This window comes from Lytechinus variegatus, chromosome 14 (assembly GCF_018143015.1).
Source record: "Lytechinus variegatus isolate NC3 chromosome 14, Lvar_3.0, whole genome shotgun sequence".
In the NCBI taxonomy this organism is placed as follows: domain Eukaryota; kingdom Metazoa; phylum Echinodermata; class Echinoidea; order Temnopleuroida; family Toxopneustidae; genus Lytechinus; species Lytechinus variegatus.
The window spans coordinates 21,660,593-21,681,931 of record NC_054753.1 but is presented as its reverse complement, the minus strand read 5'-3'; the positions used below and the strand labels follow the sequence as shown (position 1 = coordinate 21,681,931).

The 21,339-nt window shown below is 36.0% G+C and overlaps 1 protein-coding gene across 1 annotated transcript; it reads right to left on the bottom strand.

The window, feature by feature from the left end:
- Positions 1-1,875: 1,875 nt before the first annotated feature.
- On the bottom strand, positions 1,876-17,591 carry LOC121427451 (succinate dehydrogenase [ubiquinone] iron-sulfur subunit, mitochondrial-like). The gene is made up of 9 exons (XM_041623845.1): positions 17,472-17,591; positions 11,947-12,027; positions 11,048-11,106; positions 9,843-9,986; positions 9,068-9,146; positions 7,860-7,976; positions 5,573-5,674; positions 4,488-4,610; positions 1,876-3,099 (listed from the first exon to the last, which is right to left on the bottom strand). Exons 1-9 carry the CDS (start codon positions 17,535-17,537, stop codon positions 3,019-3,021), a joined length of 852 nt encoding a protein of 283 aa, XP_041479779.1. The 5' UTR covers positions 17,538-17,591; the 3' UTR covers positions 1,876-3,018.
- Positions 17,592-21,339: the final 3,748 nt, after the last annotated feature.

Sequence of the window (21,339 nt, the reverse complement as noted above, 5' to 3'; positions counted from 1 at the left end):
GTGTATCGATATAAAAATGAAGAATAAATATTTTTGCGTTTTTCAAATTTATGTCGTTGAGTTTTCTTCAGTCGTTTTGATGATTGATTTATTAGTGATTGTGCCTTTGCATTCTAAACTGATGTCTCTGTCCTCTGCTCTCTGTCTTTTTACTCAATCCATTATTTTTCTAATTAGCCTTGTCTTTGTCTTAGAAATATGTTCTTTTTTCCCCAATTTTTTCTTTCTCCTCTCTTGCTTCCTTCTCTTTCCTTTTCTTTTGCTCTCCTATATCTCCATTTTTGATCACCTCATTTTTCTTCCCCCTCTTACTTCTCTAGCTCCTTTCTTTTCTCATTTCTCTTTATTGGTTATTCTACTTTCTCTCTCCTACCTCTCTTACTCTTTGTTATAATTTTCTTTCTCTTTTCTTCTCTCCAAAATATCCTCCCTTGATTTCTTCTCTTCCCTTTTTATTCTGAATCTCCCAGTTTTTCTTCCCTTTTTACATCTTTAAGTCAAATAATGCTCGAAGCATTATTTCAGATCTGAACATGCATTACATGTTTTGCTAAATGCTTACATCTTCTATTAAAGGGGCTGTTGCTAGAAAATTTTGGCAATCAATTGCGAATTTCAATTGAAAATTTACAAGAGATAGATCAATTTTAAACCAATTTGTACTTTTTGATGCAAGAAGCAGACCATTAACAGTAAATTTACCCAGGGTAGCCACTTCAGTTCCGAAAACTGTTCTCCCATCAGGCCCTGCTAATATTATTACCCGGCTAAGGTAGACTACCTATTCGGTGCACACAGCTTGAGGAATTACTTCCTGCAGGTACCCATTTACCTACCCTGGGTGGAGTGCAGCACACTCCTATGTATGCATGATTTTTAATTGATTCCTCCACCTGAAATTGACTTGCGATCAATTGCAAGTTTCTTGCAACATCCATTAAGTCAAGTAGATTTTTGTGTGAAGGAAATAACTGTCCTTTCTGGGGAATTATTAACTGTCATCTTACTATCATCCCCAGACAGGGACTGAAGCTTTTGGTCCAATTTGTGTGGTCCTATGAGATGTGTCAAGGGCCAGAGTCATCAGTAGTTCAAATTGATTTCAGACATCCCGAGCCCCACCATCAGGCGTGAGCTCTGCGAGACTCGAGACGTGGGTCTTGCACATCCAACCTACAACCTACATCTCTTTTTAGCACCAACATCACAGCTTATCACAAATTTTTAACCACTAATTGAAATACTCCATAATGCATCCCCATTTCCTGGCTATTATCTCATGTATTAGGGGGTCTAACTATTTCAGAGGATCCTTGACCACAAGAAAAACAAAACAAAGACACAATAGCAATATGTGTTTGTTAAAATCCACATTCACCTGAAATTTATGTATATCTCAGATTAAAGAACACACATGCCTTGATGTATAACACAAGATTGTGCGTGGTTACAGGAATAGAAGATATGTAATTTGTCACAATACAATATGAATAAGGTTGGGTCAAATGAAGCTTGAAGTTCATTTTGATACGGTTTGCTTTAAACCAAAAAGATTAGGGGCGGGCTGGTTCAGGCTGTTTCAAGAAGAGTTCAGTGTACTTACAAGTTGTGCACAAAACATTTGAAGTGTGGCTGAGGAAGATGCCTACCTGTCTTCCCATCACCCCATCCCACCCTAGTATAACCCAACAAGTGCAGTGATCAGGGGAGCAATTCATGGAAGAACTTGTCAGACATTTATCTGACGATTCCAATTTTATCCAGCAGTTACCATAGTCACAGTGTTTCTCAGCAAATCAATATCAAGGAAAGCTGTCGGATCCGACAACTTGTCCGACAAAAATGCTTAAACACAACAGCCTTTTTTTAGCATGATTTCCAACTTCCTCTGTAGAGTAAACTTTTTCTACAGCAAAACATGTACAATTATACTTTCTATGACGGTAATGAATTTATTGACCAAGGATTTGCATATGATAATTTCCCATTTCATCTTCAAACTGCAATTAGATTAATCAATCTACATGAGGTATATCAATTCAGGTTCAAGAATGCCTTGCAAAATTTGACTGACATAGCAACATATCAGACTTACCAGCAATCATTTCAGCTATATCTTCTTAACGTCAAAGCCATCCCCTTCCCCCAAGATTTGGCTGAAATTGAACAAAGGATATTGACCTACATTCTCATTCAAAAAAAAAATATCTTTTCAAATCATATCAGATACATGTACATATTTTAAACATACTTTAACTGTGCTGTGCAACTCATATAACCCTTTTCTATTTATTTACACATCACATAATCCGAGTAGCAGTCAGCATGTCAAGTCAGGGTAAAACGGCAAAAACCTGACTCACGAATCTACTCTATAAACAGTTCCATTACTCCCGAATCTAGCCGGGTTTTAACTATCACTTAAGCAAAAATGAATGCAATTTGCTTCAGTGATATAACCATTACTCAATATACATGTATATTATTTTTTTTATTCAATATCTGGTGCTAGACTATAATTTCAAATAAGTAACCACTTACATGTACAACCCAAGATTATTAAAAATACTGACCTCTTTAAATAATTTTATCATTTAAATATTGCAGTTCGCCTTTCTGCTGTAGATATGCATTCAGAATAGATTCTGGAAAAAGAACATTTTCCAGGAAATCTGCATTATTTTTTGTCAAAATTATCAAATACTGCAAAAAAGCCAATTTGAATCTTCGGTTTACCCTTGGTCTCATCCAGGCATTTTCTAAAAGTAATTGTTTAATTATCAGGGGCTACTTTAATACACAACCTACTGTGTAAATCTGCCCCATTGGATAAGCTTTAATAATTGCAATGAGTGGGGATTTCCTAGGGCTCTGTTGAGCATTTCGGGGGCAAAATCGCCCGTGCCGCCCATAATAAGACTTTGAATAATGTATTGCATATTGGATCAACAGTTCAATAGGAACTATGTAGTCCCATATGTAGGGTTTCTCGCGGGATTGTTCATCATTCCTCGATGATTATGCGGATGCTGCCGCCTTTGTGCCAAATCCTGCCAGCAGTTTCTTGATCTCTCCAATGGCCCTGCCTGGGTTCAGTCCCTGTTTAGGAGGAAAAAATTATAGGAACAAAAAAAATATTGCTTCAGACTTTCGAAATACTTGCAAACATGTAATATCAATATTTGTTTTATTGTTCTGTAATGTGAAATAAAGCTAATGTCCAGTCCCCCCCCCCAATTATTTTTCTTCTTCACTTGTCTTCTGAGTCCTGTTTTATAAGGACAAACTCTATAACAAGTTTACCACCAGCCAATTAAAAATAACGATTTCAGTAGCTTTATAACAAATTTGTTATCATAAAAAGTTTTATGAAACAGGCCCCTGTAATACAGTGGGACAACAACCTAGACAACATAATTATTATACAATTGCAAGTACATATGTAGCTGTGTAAATAAATCTTGTTAGTCACACAAGCTGCAGTCATTGGCCCGAATTCATAAAGATGGTTTTAAAAACTGATTATGCAGATTTCATGAAAAATAATACTAAATTTATCAAATATAATAAACAGGCATCAATTTCGCGTACTGTGACAAAAAGCGTGCATCAGTATTGGACATTTTTTAAATATATGCAGTATATTAAGCGTAATTCATACACGATATCTGCATAAACCATAGATTCAGTTGATGGCTTTCAAAACCACCTTTGTGAATTTGGGCCATTACAAACCAACACAAGGTGAAATATCTCACACAATTTTAAGGCATAATTGTATATAAAAGATAAATGGTAGTATAATTTTGATACATAATTTTGTAAAAATATGAATTTTAATGTTACTTTTCTATATTGCCCTCTCTTGGTAATGATATTATTTTTTCTTATTGAAGGCCCTTCAAAAACTTATCTCATTATTTCATATATTTTATGAAACAGGCCCCTTGACAGTTTTGTAAACTATTAAAGGGGAAGTTCACCCTGAAGAAAACTTTGTCATGAAAATAGCAGAAAAAATAGTAAAAAATATTGGTGAAGGTTTGAGGAAAATCCGTTAAAGCGTAAGAAAGTTATTAGAGTTCAAAATTTTGGATTTGTGACGTCATAAACGAGCAGCTGCCCCATGTGTTATGCAATATAAAATGTATGAATTTCAAATTTTGTATGGTTCCTGATGCCTTAATTTTGTTTTCTTTTCATGATCGGGTATGAAATGATTTGTCTATTGATATACAAAAGTTACAGTGAAAACCATTTTCAATTTTCTGAGAAAATGACATTTCATTGATTTTTTACCATTCGCTATGTAGGAATGCTGCTCGCATATGACGTCACGAATCAAATAATTGAAATTCTAATAACTTTTTAATTATTGGATGAATTTTTCTCAAACCTTTGGCAATATTTATTATTATTTTTTCTGCTATTTTCACAATAAACTTTTTGTCAGGGTGAACTTCCCCTTTAACTTGTTTTGTGTTTACCTTGGGACATGTCTTGGTGCAGTTCATGATGGTATGGCATCGGTAAACAGAGAACTTGTCCTGGAGCTGTGCTAGCCTCTCGGCCTGGAGCTCATCACGACTGTCTATCATCCAGCGGTATGCCTGAGAGAATTAAAGGAATCATTAGTATAGTAATTGTCTTCACACTACATGTTATAAAGGCATGAAGCAGAGAACTATACAAAATGGAAAATTGCATCTTGTAAGAAAATGAAACAACCATAATCTTGGGGCTAGGCACAGCAGAAAATACTGCAATTCTAGGGCCCGTATTCTGAAGTTGGGTTTAACTTAAACTCAGGTTTAAAGTTGTGGTTTAAGTATGGGAAGCCAAAAGTATCACAAATTTTATTAAGTTGTATGTTTCTTATGTTTACTGTGCTCTTTCCTGATTCATCGATGGTGAAGACAATCATCTATTTATAATTCCTACACAATTATGAATGATTCAAGAGCCGAATGAGCTGAAGTATGATATCTGTCCTGTAAGTGATTATGTAACAATTGGCTGTCCATACTTAAACCACAACTTTAAACCTGAGTTTAAGTTAAACCCGACTTCACAATATGGGCCTAGGTGTTTAAAATTCACATTTTAAAGAATTTAAAAATAACAATGGAGGTAAAAATAGCCGTTTTTAAGATTGACATAGAAATTTCGGACCTTCGTAAACCATCCCCATCACAGAGAGTTGAACGCTATCAAATGCCAGTGCCATTGAGATATTCAAATGTACCAAATGATGGTCCATTTTCAAATGATTTTCAACAGTTTACTACATCTAAATAAGGCACTTGAATTTGCCATCATCACCACCATCAGTATCACCATCACAGGAATGCCTCCTTCAACATGTGGATTACCAATGTTTTTATGCTTGATAAAAAAGTCTGAAAATCAGCGAGAGTAACCCCTTTCTTTGACGAAAAATGTGTTATCTATGGCAGAAAATATATTGAGAAAGACTGTATTCAGACCTACGTCTGATAAGTCATCTGTCCACAACCATGACTACCACAACAAGTTTTCTAAGCCACGTGCAGCTGCACGGGAATTGACTTACCTGCATAAGAACTGCTGGACCTAGGTATTTATCGCCATTCCACCAGTAGCTGGGGCAGGAGGTACTGCAACACGCACACAGAATACACTCATACAGACCATCCTGGAAGGAAACAAAAGGTTGCAGTTCGGATGAATCTCAGATGCAATAACAAGGGCCTTACTAAGAATTGTGATTGATCAGATAACACTTAACTATGAAAAACCATCAATGGGGCCATTCTTGGTCACGTGTGTGGCAGAAATTATGACAAATCATGACTTTAATTACTTATAAATCTAAATATTTCAGAGATTCAGAACTAATTATGATGATTTTGGAAGTTTAATTTCGTTTTGATATTCACAGGAATTTCAAAATGAAATAAAACTTTCAAAATCATGCCTGGGTGATGTCACACACATGACCCACTTTTGACCTCTTACTTTGGACATGCATATTGGAGACAGCTAAAATATTTCCAAATGATAGCTGATAAAACATGTTAATGTTATATAACCTTTGAATTACTAAATCTCTAATATTTGTCAATATTTCGGTCACACAAGCGACCAAGAAAGGCCCAATGTCATAATTTTTCATACAGGAAATTTGAACAGTATCCCTTTGTGAACAAAGAGGAGCACACTGTCTTATCAAGATCATATTTAGTAATAATTTTGAACAGACATATGCATATTCTATGTTAAGGTTATGGCATTCCATACTTATGGTTGATCTGGGGGACGTTTCATGAAAGGACTTGTCGGACGTTTTATCCGACAAGTCCCGTTTCATCCGACAGTTACCATAGGAACAGTGCTTTTCAGCAAATCAAAATCACGGAAAGATGTCAGATCTGACAACTTGTCGGATGAAAATATTGATGAAATGCTCCCCAGATCAGATTCTGAACAGACATAATTGTGGTCGATCAGGTCAGATTTTGAACAGACATACATTTTCTATGTTGACAGTATGGCATTCCATAATTGTGGTTGATCAGATCAGATTCTGAACAAACATACATTTTCTATGTTGACAGTATGGCATTCCATAATTGTGGTTGATCAGATCAGATTTTGAACAGACATACATTTTCTATGTTGACAGTATGGCATTCCATAATTGTGGTTGATCAGATCAGATTTTGAACAAACACACATTTTCTATGTTGACAGTATGGCATTCCATAATTGTGGTTGATCAGATCAGATTCTGAACAGACATACATTTTCTATGTTGACAGTATGGCATTCCATAATTGTGGTTGATCAGATCAGATTTTGAACAAACATACATTTTCTATGTTGACAGTATGGCATTCCATAATTGTGGTTGATCAGATCAGATTTTGAACAAACATACATTTTCTATGTTGACAGTATGGCATTCCATAATTGTGGTTGATCAGATCAGATATTGAACAGACATACATTTTCTATGTTGACAGTATGGCATTCCATAATTGTGGTTGATCAGATCAGATTTTGAACAGACATACATTTTCTATGTTGACAGTATGGCATTCCATAATTGGTGTTGATCAGATCAGATTTTGAACAAACATAATATGCATTTTTGATGTTGAGGTTATGGCATCTTATACTTGTGGTTGATCCGATCAGTCGTAGCCGGCCCTGGGCCCCGTCTCACAAAGATTTACGTTTGATCTGATCAACCACAACTATGGACGGCCAGCAACGTCAACATCTAAAATGCAAATTTGTTCAAAATATTTTCTAAATATGATGTATATTCATAATTCTCTTTTTTAAGTTTCAGTGTGATTCTCTTTATTTTTTATGAAAGAGATTGTGCAAATTTCCCGTAGAAAAAATTATGGTATGGATGAATTTCCATACAGTTGAAATCGATAGGATCAATCGTAGCTCTTTGTAAGAAGGTGCCCAGAAGAGCGTTTTGTTATTATTTGTCTGTGAAGTTATTAGGTGTGACAACTCACCTTAATTTTAATTGACTGGGAAGCACTGTTTCTAAACTAAAGGACAAAACTGAACTTACATGGGATGAAGCATCTAACTCTTCCCAGGAGAACGTTTCATCAACATTTCTCCTCTGAAAGTTGTCAGGTCTAACAACTTTCACTGAAATGGATTGGCTCTTAAAAGTTTTTAAAAAAATTCTTAAAAGTGATATCAGAACGGATGTCAGTATGCAACAAGTTTCTATGAATTACTCGGTACATTATCTTTGTCGCGAATATCGAAGAAGTAGGATGGATCCTAGCATTCCAAAGTCTGGACTAAAATTCTTGTTTCTGATATGATTGTTATTTTAACCTTACCAACTTGGCTCTGTCTTCGACAGACTGGATGAATTGCTTTTCTCCATACTTGATCTCCTCTTTCCTCTGGAGATAGGGCTCTATGGATTTGTATTGGGCATAGAAGTTGTTCATGTCCTGGAGAAATATACAACAACAAAAATAAATTAAAAATACTAAAATACAAATATACAAGAATACAAAATACAACAATACAAAAATTCACATTTTATCGAAACATACAGAAATCTCTGATAAATTGCTGATTCGTTTAAACTGCTCTTCTTTCCTTTTCCGTCTCATCCCACATGGTCTAATCCTAGATTGTCTATACCCAGTTTGTCAACTGAACTTTTGGTCGCATTGCCTTTATAGTCCACTTGCCATTTTGTCTAATTTCAATTTAGGCGATACTGATTTCGTCTTATATCCTCTTGGCCTCAATCCATGTCTGTGTGGTTAAAAAGCAAATGTTCATTTGAAAAACTATATTAAAAAAGTAGACAAAGTGAAAATTAGACCAACTCGGCATGAGACTATTAATCAAAATAACACTAAGTAGATATTAGACCAAGTGTAATGTGTGGCAAATGGAAATTAAACCTACTAGTAACTCATAGTAGATGATAGTAGACCAAATGGGTTTGCCCATGTGAAAGAAAGCAAAATTAAAATTACACCAACTGCTTGTACACTTCTTGAACATAATATAAACCCCTCTCTTTGAATCTCTCTTTCCCTCACCTCTCTACATCAGTCATACATTTGTGTATTTGGATTGAAGATTTAAAAAAAATATAATCATATTCCAATACAGCACACGGAGTCTTGCTCTTTGGAAAGTGCCCCCCTCCCCTCCCCGCTTACTCCTAATTATGCCTGTCTGTGCACAGACTGTTCCACCAAATTGCGATATATAGCTACATAAAGAATGGCCTTGGCATTAAAGCCATTAAAGGTACACTTGTAAACATATAAACTTGTTATCAGTCGTAGATTTGACAAATATTTACTATGTTAATGAACATGTCTACATCTGCAAACAATACAACCATAAATAGTGTTAAGTATTACTTCCATGAACGTCAGCAAGATTTTTATTCACTGGGACAGTCAAACACTTAACGAATATTTACCATAGTAATGCACATGTCTACATCTGCAAAATAACATGACTAAAATAGTGCGAAGTATGACTTCCATAAATGTCAGCAAAAATATCCACTCACCGGGACAAGATCCTTGATGACATACATATGAGGAAGAGGATATATCTTTGTGGCCTTGCTAGAACCTCTGTCAATACGGCTATATAAGAACAAAAAGATGTAACAAAAATACTATATACTCATATTTTTCATAAGTTTGAAAATTAATGAAAAGAGTAAAAGTCATCTGGGGTGAATCACATGTTTTCATCCCATTATATGTTAACACATGTACAAAAGGCTATTAAGAGAAAGTGGAGGGGGAGGCATTTTGAAATACAGGAAATATTCAGCCACATCAATGAATACAAAGAAGTTAAAATTATATACAATTCACACAAGAAAAAAATATTTTTCGACATGAATATCATCCATTGGAAAATTGGACTTTCACCCATGTATAATAAAACATTTTACTTTTTTTGGGGGGGGGATTCAAGTTAACAGACGATGATAAGAGGGGGTGGGTAGATTTACAAGCCAATGAAAAGTAAGGTACCGAGATTTCTGTTGTCATTTAACTTACCTAATGAAAGCCAGTGTACTATTTTTTTTGGGGGGGGATTCAATTTAACAGACAATAAGAGGGGGGTGGGTAGTTTTATAAGCCAATGAAAAATAAGGTACCGAGATTTCTGTTGTCATTTGACTTACCTAATGCAAGACAGTGTACTAATATTGATGATGGGGAGGGGGTGTTGCATGTAAGTCCCAGATGATGATAAAGAGAAGTTATTATTTTTATAAGCCAATGATAAGTGAAGTACTCAAATAAGATTGTTGTTGCTTTACTTACCTTATACAAGCCAGTGTATTGGTCCCATTGATGTTCATGGAGCACGACCCGCAGATGCCCTCTCGACATGACCGCCTGAAGGTCAAAGTAGGGTCAATCTCATTCTTGATCTTGATCAAAGCATCAAGGACCATGGGGCCACACCTATATGTGGGGAGGGGGGTAGGAGACACACACAAATACCAATGAAGTTGATGTTGAAAAGCAAGCATAACTTCATAACAGGTCCTACTTTTCACTAAATTGTTTTGATTTTGTACATCAATTGGACTGTTCATGGGTTTCACAGGTGGCAAAATTGGTACACTTTTTAATTTTTTCACAGATTGTGTATTACATGTACATGATTTTATCAGACACAGACATTCTATTAAACATTTGATAATGATTTTCGTGTTCTTTACATGCTTTCAATTAGTCTTTCCAGCATTTTAAGTGGAGTCTGTCTTGAGGTGTGCATTAAGGTTCATTTCATTGTCACTTAATTTGTCTCTTATACATGTAGATAGAATGATTTAGTATTAAGCGAGTAGGCTTCCAATTATATTTGTACATACATGTAAGAGAATATCCTGATTTACATGTATTATACTCAGGGCAGAGTTAATGTACCGGATGGTGTTTCATAAAGTTGTTCGTTAAGTCAAGAGCAACGACTGGTGAACCTTTCTTAAGTGGTTAATAGTCACCAATGTACATTGAATGGTGAATATCAGTTACCAAAAGAAAGGATCACCAGTCGTTCTTAAAGTCGCTCTTACCTTACGAGCAGCTTTATGAAACAGACCCCAGATCATTTCATTTTCAATGGGAATATAAATGCATCAATGATCAATATCAAGAATTAGTTTATACTGGTAAACCAATTTTATGCTTAACACGCAAATGGCTTAATAAATGACTGAAGTAAGCGGTCATTTTCACAAGAGGAGATTTATGCCGGGTACATCACTAATCTGTATAATAGTATCATTGGGGTGCACACATTGTTACTTTAGATGACTGAAGTTAGTAGCCACTTTCACAAGAGATTTCTACAAGTGCAAACACATTATTAAAATTTATAAAACTGACATAAGGGACCACTTCTACAATAGATTCCTAATGATATGGGGTCACACACTGTAACTTGTGTGACCCCTTTCCTGTACACATAGTGCGGGTTCCTATTAATCATCAAATAACATCATGTATGTCTGACTCACGTGTTGAGATCAACTTCATATGTCTGCATGCGGGGCTTGTCCCCCTCCTTATCTGGATCCTACAAAAAACAAAGAGAAAAGCAAAATTAATGAAATACAGTATCCATGGATGGAAAATGTTTGATGAGAATCAAAACTTGATTAAATTATCATGGCCGTATGCAGCGGCAAGGGTGGGGGGGTCAATTGCCCTCTAGAAATTTTGGAAAAAATCACAAAATTCACCAAGATTCTTCCATTTTAGTTTAGAATAGATGCCAAAGTGTCCCATGAGTTTCTGTCTTTCTGAGACAATTTGTTGGTTTCTTGCCTTCCCCCCCCCCCTTTCATTGAGAATGTGTACATCTGCATTTAATGAAATTGATTATGAATAGAAATGATTTTATTGTATTGAATTGACAACCTCCTATAGGCATATCACTATATTGAGAAACATTGTACCATAAGTGTTGTAAAACTCTACTAAAATAAAGTTCTGATTCTGAATTCCTGATATTGATAAAATTTGTAGTGTTACATGTACATACGTGTATGCTCAGTAGGTCTCTACATTTTGAAAAGGGTAGATTAAATTACCTGTAAAAAGGTTCTATTTGATCAAGACAGGTAGTTGTTTACATACATGTACTGGAAAATAAATATTGAAAGCTTAACTTTATGAACACGAATCCAACAACCCAATATAACAGGATTGAATGATTACCTTCAAATATATGACTTAAACATAAATCAAAAAGTATGTGACTTCTCACATGTAGTATACCACTAGGGATACGCACAGGGTACAAAATATAAATTTAGGGCACTACATATTTTTAACACATACATGTAAAAACTAATGAGCATCTTAAAAAATAACTGATTACCGACAAAAGTAGGGGGGGGGCAAGGGGACTTACCCATCTGTAAATAGAAAAAGTCTTCAACTTTTCAGCTGGTTTATCAGAAGCTGCAGCAGCTGTCTGTGCAAGCCTTATTGCCTGTATGAAAAAAAAACAAGGTCATGCTCGTTAACCCTAACACAAAATAAATTGCATGCATAATTGTACATATAAATACTTTGCAGTTTGCAACCTTTCAAATCTGCAAGTGCGAGAATATTACAGGGCTCGAATTAATCCAAGGCCATCCAAGGCCATGGCCTTAGATGCCCTCAGAAATGGCCTTGATGCCCTTTCAAATATTTGTAGACTTAAGGCCTAAATAACTGCCCTTTTTTGCTGTGGCCTTGGTGCCCTGCGGTAATCCAGTGCATGTGCCCCATTGAAAAGTGCATTTATTATTGATGCCCTTTTTCTGGTGGCCTTGGATGTCCCATAAAGTGAAAACTGCCTGCCCTTTCCCTGAAGTGCCCTTTTAAAAAATGGCCTTGCCCCTTTAAATTCTTAATTCGAGCCCTGATATTATCTGTTGAAAATTGAGAAGGCTTAATTTTCATGATAGGAATTTCATTATTTTTCTTTTCATTTGCTGGCTATTGAAAAATGGTGGTCCCTGTACCCGGGAATTTAAGTTCAATAGTGATTTCCATACATACATGTAAGAAATGCAAAGGATTTGCATAGATCTACATAAGCCAAGACTCCCATCTTTTAAAAACTCAATTTTATTTCAAGGACAACAACTCTGAATTCTGTTTCTGTAGATATCATGCAATCAGTTTCATTAAATACTTTAAGTTAAAATCAAGGCAATTTATTTCAAATAGTTATTCAAGTTTGTTTGTAAAAAATTATTCAGGCATATTATAGGCACCCCCCCCCCCCTTTACGTTGTACATGTAGAACTTTAGGCTATTTTTTTCTATCGTTGTTATTCAAGTATTTGTATAATTATTATGTTATAGGGTCAGCTAATCACAAGGCTTGTTCTTTTCTTGCTGTCCCTCTCATATTCAAACAAATGTTTATTTATTTTGTTGTTGTTTTTTCTATTTTGTGAATACCATGCTTTGTATATGAAGTGTTTTCGAATGGATTTTTATGAGCAAATGAACAGAAATTGAATTGAACTGAAAACACAATTCAGTAGTCAACAGAGTGAGGTACACATGAACAATTTTCAGTAATTCAGAAACTTCATTTCAGTCATCATGTCATTCAGTCACACTAACCCTGTGATGAATCCCCAGCTCAACATTGAAAAAATGATTTCTCCATAATTTACAATTAATAATTCCCTATGGATTCATTCTTGTTTACATCTTCTTATTATTTTCCATTTTCTAAAACTAGGCATATCTAAGACAATACTCTCAAGTCTCATTTCAGAAGTTTCTTGGCAATTGCATAAAATAATCAACCTCTTTGTAGTTACGTCCGACCCCCATTTTTCTTAAGTTTTACTTCACTCCATAAACTGACCAAGTCATGGTCATTGAGAGAAATACAGACTTTCAAAAGAACACAAAATCAGGGACAGAAAATTTCATGGTCACGCATAAAGGAGGTCGTACGTACATATTTCATGGAAATTGCCCTTGGCTTCTGTTTTGAATAAATACAATACTTGGTGAGGCCTAGAAGGATGCACATTTACACTACATGCATACATAGATACAAGGTCTACGAATATGGCCATGTATCTACAATTAGTATGCTTCATGCTTATTGTCCCCTGTACGTTTCCTTTCTCTTAATTCTATTTTTCATTCATTTGAAAGAAAAATTCTCTTTTTTTTTTCAGGGAAAGAATTTCTAATGATTGTCAAATAATTTCACAAGTCCAACTGGTGAATAATTTTCTTTTTTTTATCAAGCATTCATTTTGGGGAAAAAAAGACAATAGACATACATGTATAATTATAAATAGGGGTGCATGCTGTGGTCCACCCTTAAGAAAAAAAACTAAGTATAAGTTCCAACTCCTTTCTTTCTTTTCTCCAAAAACTAAATATTAAAATGCTTTTGTATTTAAAATTGAATTTATAAATTTACCAGCTAATAGACCTAGACTATAGCTATATCAAATTGAACAAGATGCCATGTGATAAGAATCTATTTTCTGCCCCACCCCTTACCCTGCAATCCTTTCAATTTTTGTCCTGAAAACTGACACTGCCTATGACTGACATGTCACAAGTCACAATCCCAAGCTGCCTTCCTGTCTTTTTTCTAGTTCTCTACCGAAATTTCTTGTTTTTTCTTATGTTGCTCTCGTTCCTTCATCAACTCAACCAAGCTTTTTCGATATACCGGTATTAGTAATACCGTTCGGTATGAAAGTCATACCGGTATGGATACCGCCGTTGAAATTTCAATACCGAAATACCGTCATACCAACAGTTGAAAATATCATACCGGTATTTTCTTCTGTATTGTCGTTTATGGGTATTTTTACAGTAAAATTAAGCCAAAACAATAAGTTCTTTGGCTCTCTCAACGTATTTAATGAAATCAGAATCCAATAATCTAACCTCGAAATGAATACATCGCCCTTTAACTACTGTCTGAGCTTCGTTAGCCGCTGCATAAGGCCTCGGCCCCACCGCTACTGATACTGGGGTGCATGTCGGCTCAGCTCCATGCACTCGTGTACACAGCTACAGTAAACAACAAAGTCGACCGAGACGGAGAGCATTTCATGAAGAGTTTTTTTCAGTGGTTTCAACAACAGATTTGCTTTCCGCCAATCACATGCGAGGGTTTCCTAGCTTGTAACATCCCTCTACACAAACAAAATCACTGACAAAACTCTTTTTGAAACACTCCCTAGCCTGCCTTTTGACCACGTGGTGTATTGCAGGCTTCAACGAAGACAGTATCAACCTTGGCTTGCCTTGGGGCGTTGACAGACGAACCACAGGGATTAACACTTGTTTTTTCTTTATGCAAGTTTTTTTTCTCGGACTGCTCTCAACTTGAATCAATGGGAATGTGAACTGAGTTTTTTTTTTTTTTTTTTGGGGGGGGATGCTGTGCATTGACAGACAAACCACAGGGATTAACACTTTTTTCTTTATGCAATTTTTTTTTCTGGACTGCTCTTGACTTGTTTCAATTATGACAAGTTTACTTTTATACTATAAGCCTGCTACAAAAATCGTCTGACCCCCCCCCCCAAAAAAAAAAATAATAACAATAAATAAATAAATACATAAAGAAAAAAATAATACATTAATGAATAAATAAGTTAAATATGAAAATAAAAAAGACAGAAAATGTTGATAACATTAACAGGAAAAAAATGTTACGCCATCCCTCTGTTTATTTTGATCTGTGAAGTGATCGTAAATGGAAGAAAGTGGCTGAGAATATTTGTGTGATTTGTGATGGGTGTTGTATCCGTTTTGTGCTCGTGCGGTCATGAATGAAATAAACTACAGTATTGGATTGATTGTATGATGGTCTCGTGGCATGATAAGATGTTGATCAACTAAAATTTGGCATGTGTGAAAGATGAAATTGACAAACAAGAGGGGAAGATCGAGATTCGGAGAAGAGGAGGATGTTGATTGTTCGTGGTAAGAGAGGGGTGGTGACGGGGAGAGAATGGGCCGATGGGAAAGAGAGAGTGAAGAATTAAGGGGCTGGGGAGATAAAGAAAACAAAAGCAAGAAAAAATGAGTGAGAAAGAGGCAGCCGGGGGATAAGAAGTTTAGGGGGGGGGGGTTACTTTTAGACAACGTGGAGATTCACAAGATAGGGGGGTTCAACACAATGGAAATTTATAAGAAAAGTTATTTACGAGACGTCAAAATTTGAGGTCAACAAACTTTGAACCTTCGACGAACACGTGTTGATGTGAGTGGTAAACAAAAAGGGCGAATCTGGATGTGAATGAGTGGGGCTAGATCGGTGAAGGGAAAATCACCCATATATCCCTGACAGTTTTAGCAGGGAATTTTGGTGCTTGGAAGTTCGGGCATGTACACACGTTTAGCAAAGTAAGTAGCAGTGAGTTTGTGCGGTGTAGCATTTGGCAACTTGACTTATTGATTTCGTACCATGTGCTTGCTGAGATAATTTTGCACACTGACATGTAGGCCTACAGGTAATTCACAGCTCTCGTTGGGGAGAGAGCATGATCGTATAACTTTTGGTAAAGAAAGAGAAAGTTTTTGTCAATGAGAATGGACCATGCTGAGCATTCCTCAGCTGACCACAAGCATCCCCTCTTTATCCGAGGCCATATCAGGGCTAAACAAACATTGGTCACTGTTTGCACAATAAATTGGGAATTTACTCGGTATTAGTCGGTATACCGGTATTGAAGCTATTAGTAATACCGGTATTGAAAATATCAATACCGAAAAAGCTTAAACTCAACCATGTCAAATCATCTTCTTCTTCCTCTTTTCTGAAGATAGTCTAGAAAGACAGCCTACGAACGACTACTTAAAAAGTTTCTTCCAATGTCTGCATGATGGCTGCAGACACTGACAGTGGCAGTGCAAGAAATTAAAACTCGTCCAATTCTAATAGGTCTAAGAAACTCTTAAACTATTAGCCTAGGCCTACTGACTGTGACATTCATTTAATGGTTTATTCAATAGACCTGTATCGCAATAAAAAGCTGAATTACACTAGACCAAAAGCTTCGGTCTCTGTTTTGTTGGTTGTTCAGCTGAACTTCGTTGGCTTCACTCACCAAATACAGAGACCGAAGTTCTAGCGCGATCTGTACAGGGGACTCAATGGCCATATGTTTATGTACTTAAGATCGGATAAAACGGGGAAGTGAATTTGCGCGACAGCCGAGGTAAGTCACTGTTTTTGTTCCTTTTAACTTCATTTTTCTCCGTTTTTTGGCAATTGATGCCAAGAGGGAATATAAATTTGCACTCTGGTCACTATAATTTTCGAAATTTTTATTCATTAAAGACAAAAATTGAAAAGCCCCGACGGGGGGTTTTGCATTGCAAGTCCCCTAATGGTGGCTGCACGATAGCGAGCCGTCTGTGTACGAGGAGAAATTTTTAAAAAATGTTAAAAAAACTCCTCGAAACAGACGGCTGCCAGCTGTCTAAATTACACGTTTTACAGGGTATCTGAGATTCTGAATTACAAAAAATACGGAGAAAAATAAAATTATTCATAGATACATTTGCACAGTAAATTATTGATAAAGTCAAGATGAATAATCAATGAACAACAGGGGAATGTTAATTTTACCACTCTCACTAATGCCAATAGCAATGCTAACACAACAGATTGCTTTAGATCAAGTCAGTGAATTAACTCTTGCGTAATACAAATTGTTGTATCACAGAATCGTGATAAATCCCCATTCGCATTGTGTGCATAAGAATCGCTTGTGCCGCGCTGGAACGTGTTCTTAACATAGGCCTAGGCCTACGCGGTAGTGCCGGTATCCATCCAACTCCACTAACAAAAATTAAAAAACGATATTCCAACTCATAAAAAGATTGATAATAAGGCTTTTCAGTATCAAATTAAATTACGTAAAATATGACAAAGTTTACCTGACATGATTGTGGTATATTTTGCCTCTGAAGCAGAGATAATGAATTTCGGAGTACAGTCGCCATTTCGTATCCGATTTCACAGGTAAACGTTTGTGTATTTTCTAGATGTTATATCACCGGCCGATTTATGTTACAAAAGAGGGTAAGCAAATAGACGTAAAACGAGGCGTTTTGTACTAGTTCACAAGATAATGCGCTACGTGTAGTACAGTGTATCATTGTATCTACCATGAATTGTCTGGAGAAAAGGTTAATTTCTTGACTGCATATCCAGTCATCCTGGGGGAGACGGGGGGGGGGGGGGGTGTTCTGCGCACTCCTTCAATTTGCCCAACTAAAAAAGGAGGAACTTTTCATTTGTGACTTACAACTAATTTTTTGCTTGCTGGCTTAAAGTGGATTGTCCTGGGAGAGAAAATTCTGTTATTATTTTGGCCTGTCAGGTTTTCGGGGGAAAAATAATCTTATGAGTGATGACCCCGGATGATGACCATTTTGGTTTTCATTGTTTTGGCTCTGGCTTGTCTTTTTTTTGGGGGGGCAGGCGCGGATCCAGGAGGGGGCCGAGCCGGCCCGCCCCCCCCCCTATTTTTTGATAATCTGCAGAAAAAGTGTACTCTTTATCTTGATAGAAACTACGAAAAACAGAAAGAAAGGTAAGACAGAGGTAATATACCCATGATGTGTAATTTACAGCCTCGTAACGGCCGGCCCGACCCCGAAAGGAAAAAAAGAAAAAGGTGAGGGAAAAATTGGAAAATAGACTTTATAAGAAAAATTCGCTCGCGCTACGCACTCGCATTGCCTGTGTAATGAATCCCATTCAAGAGGATTAAATGACACTTCTGAAATCAAATTGCACGCAATATTTTAGCTCGCACATCAAGCTTTCATTATTTTGTTCGATTTTCACAAATTGTTATATCAAAAATAAACGGGAGTAAAAGGGTTGCAAGATAAATTGTCTAAGGAATGACGGTAAGCCCGATGGCGCATGAGAAGCCACACAGTTTGTAATTTGGTCCGAATCTGCATTTTATCATCATGCATCAAGAAGAAAAAAAATATTTCCAGTCGGTTTAGATTTAAGAGAGAAGTTGTATACACAGAGGCGTCGATCATGGGGGGGGGCAAACATCGCTTTGCCCCCCCCCCCAAAAAAAAAAAATAATAATTCCGCATGTGCAACTAAAAATAAAATAAGATTGTAATGATACACTGAAATCAGCAAGCGAGATTGAGATACCAACTCGATTTTTATTTAAAATCATGCTCAAAATGTCTGCTTTTCAGATTGGAATATAAAAATTTTCAGCTCTCGCTTCGCGCTCGCATCATTTCTGTACCAAATCACATACTTTTCATAATTAAGTAGGTGAATATAATGTCCCATTTTCAGTTCTAAGCCTTAAAAGAACCCCCGCTTCGATCTGCAATAATCTTTTGTTGGACATATCTTGTTCTTTATTATAAGCGTCCATTAAACTGTCTTTTTTTCCAGATCGAAATATCAAAATTTTCAGCTCGCGCTTAGCGCTCGCATCTATTGTTCTTCTAGACACCCATCTTAATAATTGGTACCAAAAATGCTTAGAATATCAAGCTTTCAGTTCAGAATATAAAGAAATTTCAGCTCGCTCTCTACGGTGAGCACCTTTGGAACGTTGATTCATGATTTTGCCCCCCCCCCCCCATCTGAAAAATGAATCGACGCCCCTGCGTATACATCATCATGCTCAATAAACAGATCGCTATGTACATGGTCCAGACATTTTTTGTATTTTTTTTCTTTCGTATGAGTTTAGAATAGGCTTATTTGTAACACAAATTGAATTTTCATTAAAATTATATAAGTACAGTACAGTACACTACAACAATGAAGGAATTTCCAAGAACACACCATGCATATTTACCACTCCCAAATGTCCTAACTTGTGATTTGAGTGGGGGTAAAGTTGAAAGATCCCCATCCATCGAAGAACATTTGTGTCAATCATCCCCCCAACCAAGAATACCGATCGACACCCATGGGTCAGAATATCAAAAATTTTGAGCTCGTGCTTTGCACTCTCATTATTTAATTGGTGATACTTGTATCCTCTTCAGTAATCACTAAAAATTCCTAATTGAGTCTCTTTTCACGTTACTAAAATAAAATTTCGGCCCGCGCTTCGCGCTCGCATTGTTAAGTTGGATACTTTTATTTGTTCATGATTATAAAAACTGCTCAGAATCTTCAGCTCTAAGGACATAAAATATTAAAGAATTTTAGCTCGCGCTTCGCGCTCGCATTATAAGATCATTATGAGATACCTTATCTTGTTTATACATTAAAACTAACATATACTTAAAACTTCAGTCTTTAGCTAGGACTACCCCCTGAAAAACCAACAACAAAAATTCAGATTATAGCGGCCAATCGAGGAAAAATGTTGATGAAAATATTTTTCCCCCCCCCCCTATTGGCGAAAGCTGGATCCGCCCCTGGGGGGATTATAATACTTTTAAAGAGATGATCCAGGCTGGATACAGTTATATATTTCCATATGAATAGAGTAAAATTCACAGAGCAAAATGCTGAAAATTGTATAATCAAAATCTGATAACAAAATAACGAAGTTATTGAATTTTAAAGATTTGCATTATTCCGGTGAAACAGTTCTAGGCATGTCTTTATGAATATTCATTTGGTGGGCTGATGATGACATATATCCCCCTTGTTCTTTTGTATTTTATTCAGAAGTTCTCTACCGAGAATTAAAACAATTGGATTGACAACTGATTAAGTGCATTTAGGCATTTACAACTTGTATGGAGACACATAATTTACACATGCAAAAAATGAAACAATTATGATTATAAGAAAAGGGAAAATAGGGACGTGACATCATTAGCCCACCAAATATGACGATGTGCATACAACTGGTTTCACAAAATATTGATAAAATTCAAAATTTGATAACTTCGTTATTTGTAATCCGTTTTTTATGAAATTTTCAGCATCTTCCTCTGTGAATTTTACTCTATTAATTTAGATATAAATATTTTTAGTCCGGACCATCCCTTAAAGGGGAAGTTCACCCAGACAAAAAGTTTATTGTAAAAATAGCAGAAAAAAATAATAAAAAATACTGCGGAATGTTTGATAAAAATTGATCAAATAATTAAAAAGTTATTAGAAATTCAATTATTTGATTTGTGACGTCATATGCGAGCAGCATTCCTACATAGCGAAAGGTAAAAAATCAATGAAATGTCATTTTCTCAGAAAATTGAAAATGGTTTTCATTGTAACTTTTGTATATCAATAGACAAATCATTTCACACCCGATCATTAAAAGAAAACAACATTAAGTCATCAGGAACCATACAAAATTTGAAATTCATACATTTTATATTACATAACACATGGGGTAGCTGCTCGTTTATGACGTCACACATCCTAAATTTTGAACTCTAATAACTTTCTTACCCTTTAACGGATTTTTCTCAAACCTTCACCAATAAAACAATCCTGGAACGTGGGTTTCATGTCAGATAAAACGTCCGACATAATCTGCTCCCCTGAATGGTAATTGAACAAGCTATGAATCACGATATACATAATGCGTGCGCGAAGTGCGAGCTGAAAATTTTGGATGTTTTGACTTGAAAACATTTTATTTCTTTACATGTGTTAACATTAAAACGAACTCAATTTCTGATTCTGTAATTGAACAAGCACATAAACCATAATGCAAGCGCTGAAATTTTGATTCACTGACCCCAAAGGGGACATTTTAATCACTGTCCAACATAAGGAAAACGGTTCACTGTTGGTACAGAAGTGCGAGCTGACAGCTCTTGATATATTTACTTGAAAATT

Excerpts from the sequence above, each read along its gene's own strand:
- LOC121427451 (XM_041623845.1), bottom strand. The coding sequence starts at position 17,537 with ATGGCGACTGTACTCCGAAATTCATTATCTCTGCTTCAGAGGCAAAAT. Across the intron at positions 5,675-7,859 it reads TCGAAGACAGAGCCAAGTTG|GATGGTCTGTATGAGTGTAT; the intron begins GTAAGGTTAAAA and ends GTTTCCTTCCAG. Across the intron at positions 3,100-4,487 it reads GCACCAAGACATGTCCCAAG|GGACTGAACCCAGGCAGGGC; the intron begins GTAAACACAAAA and ends CCTCCTAAACAG.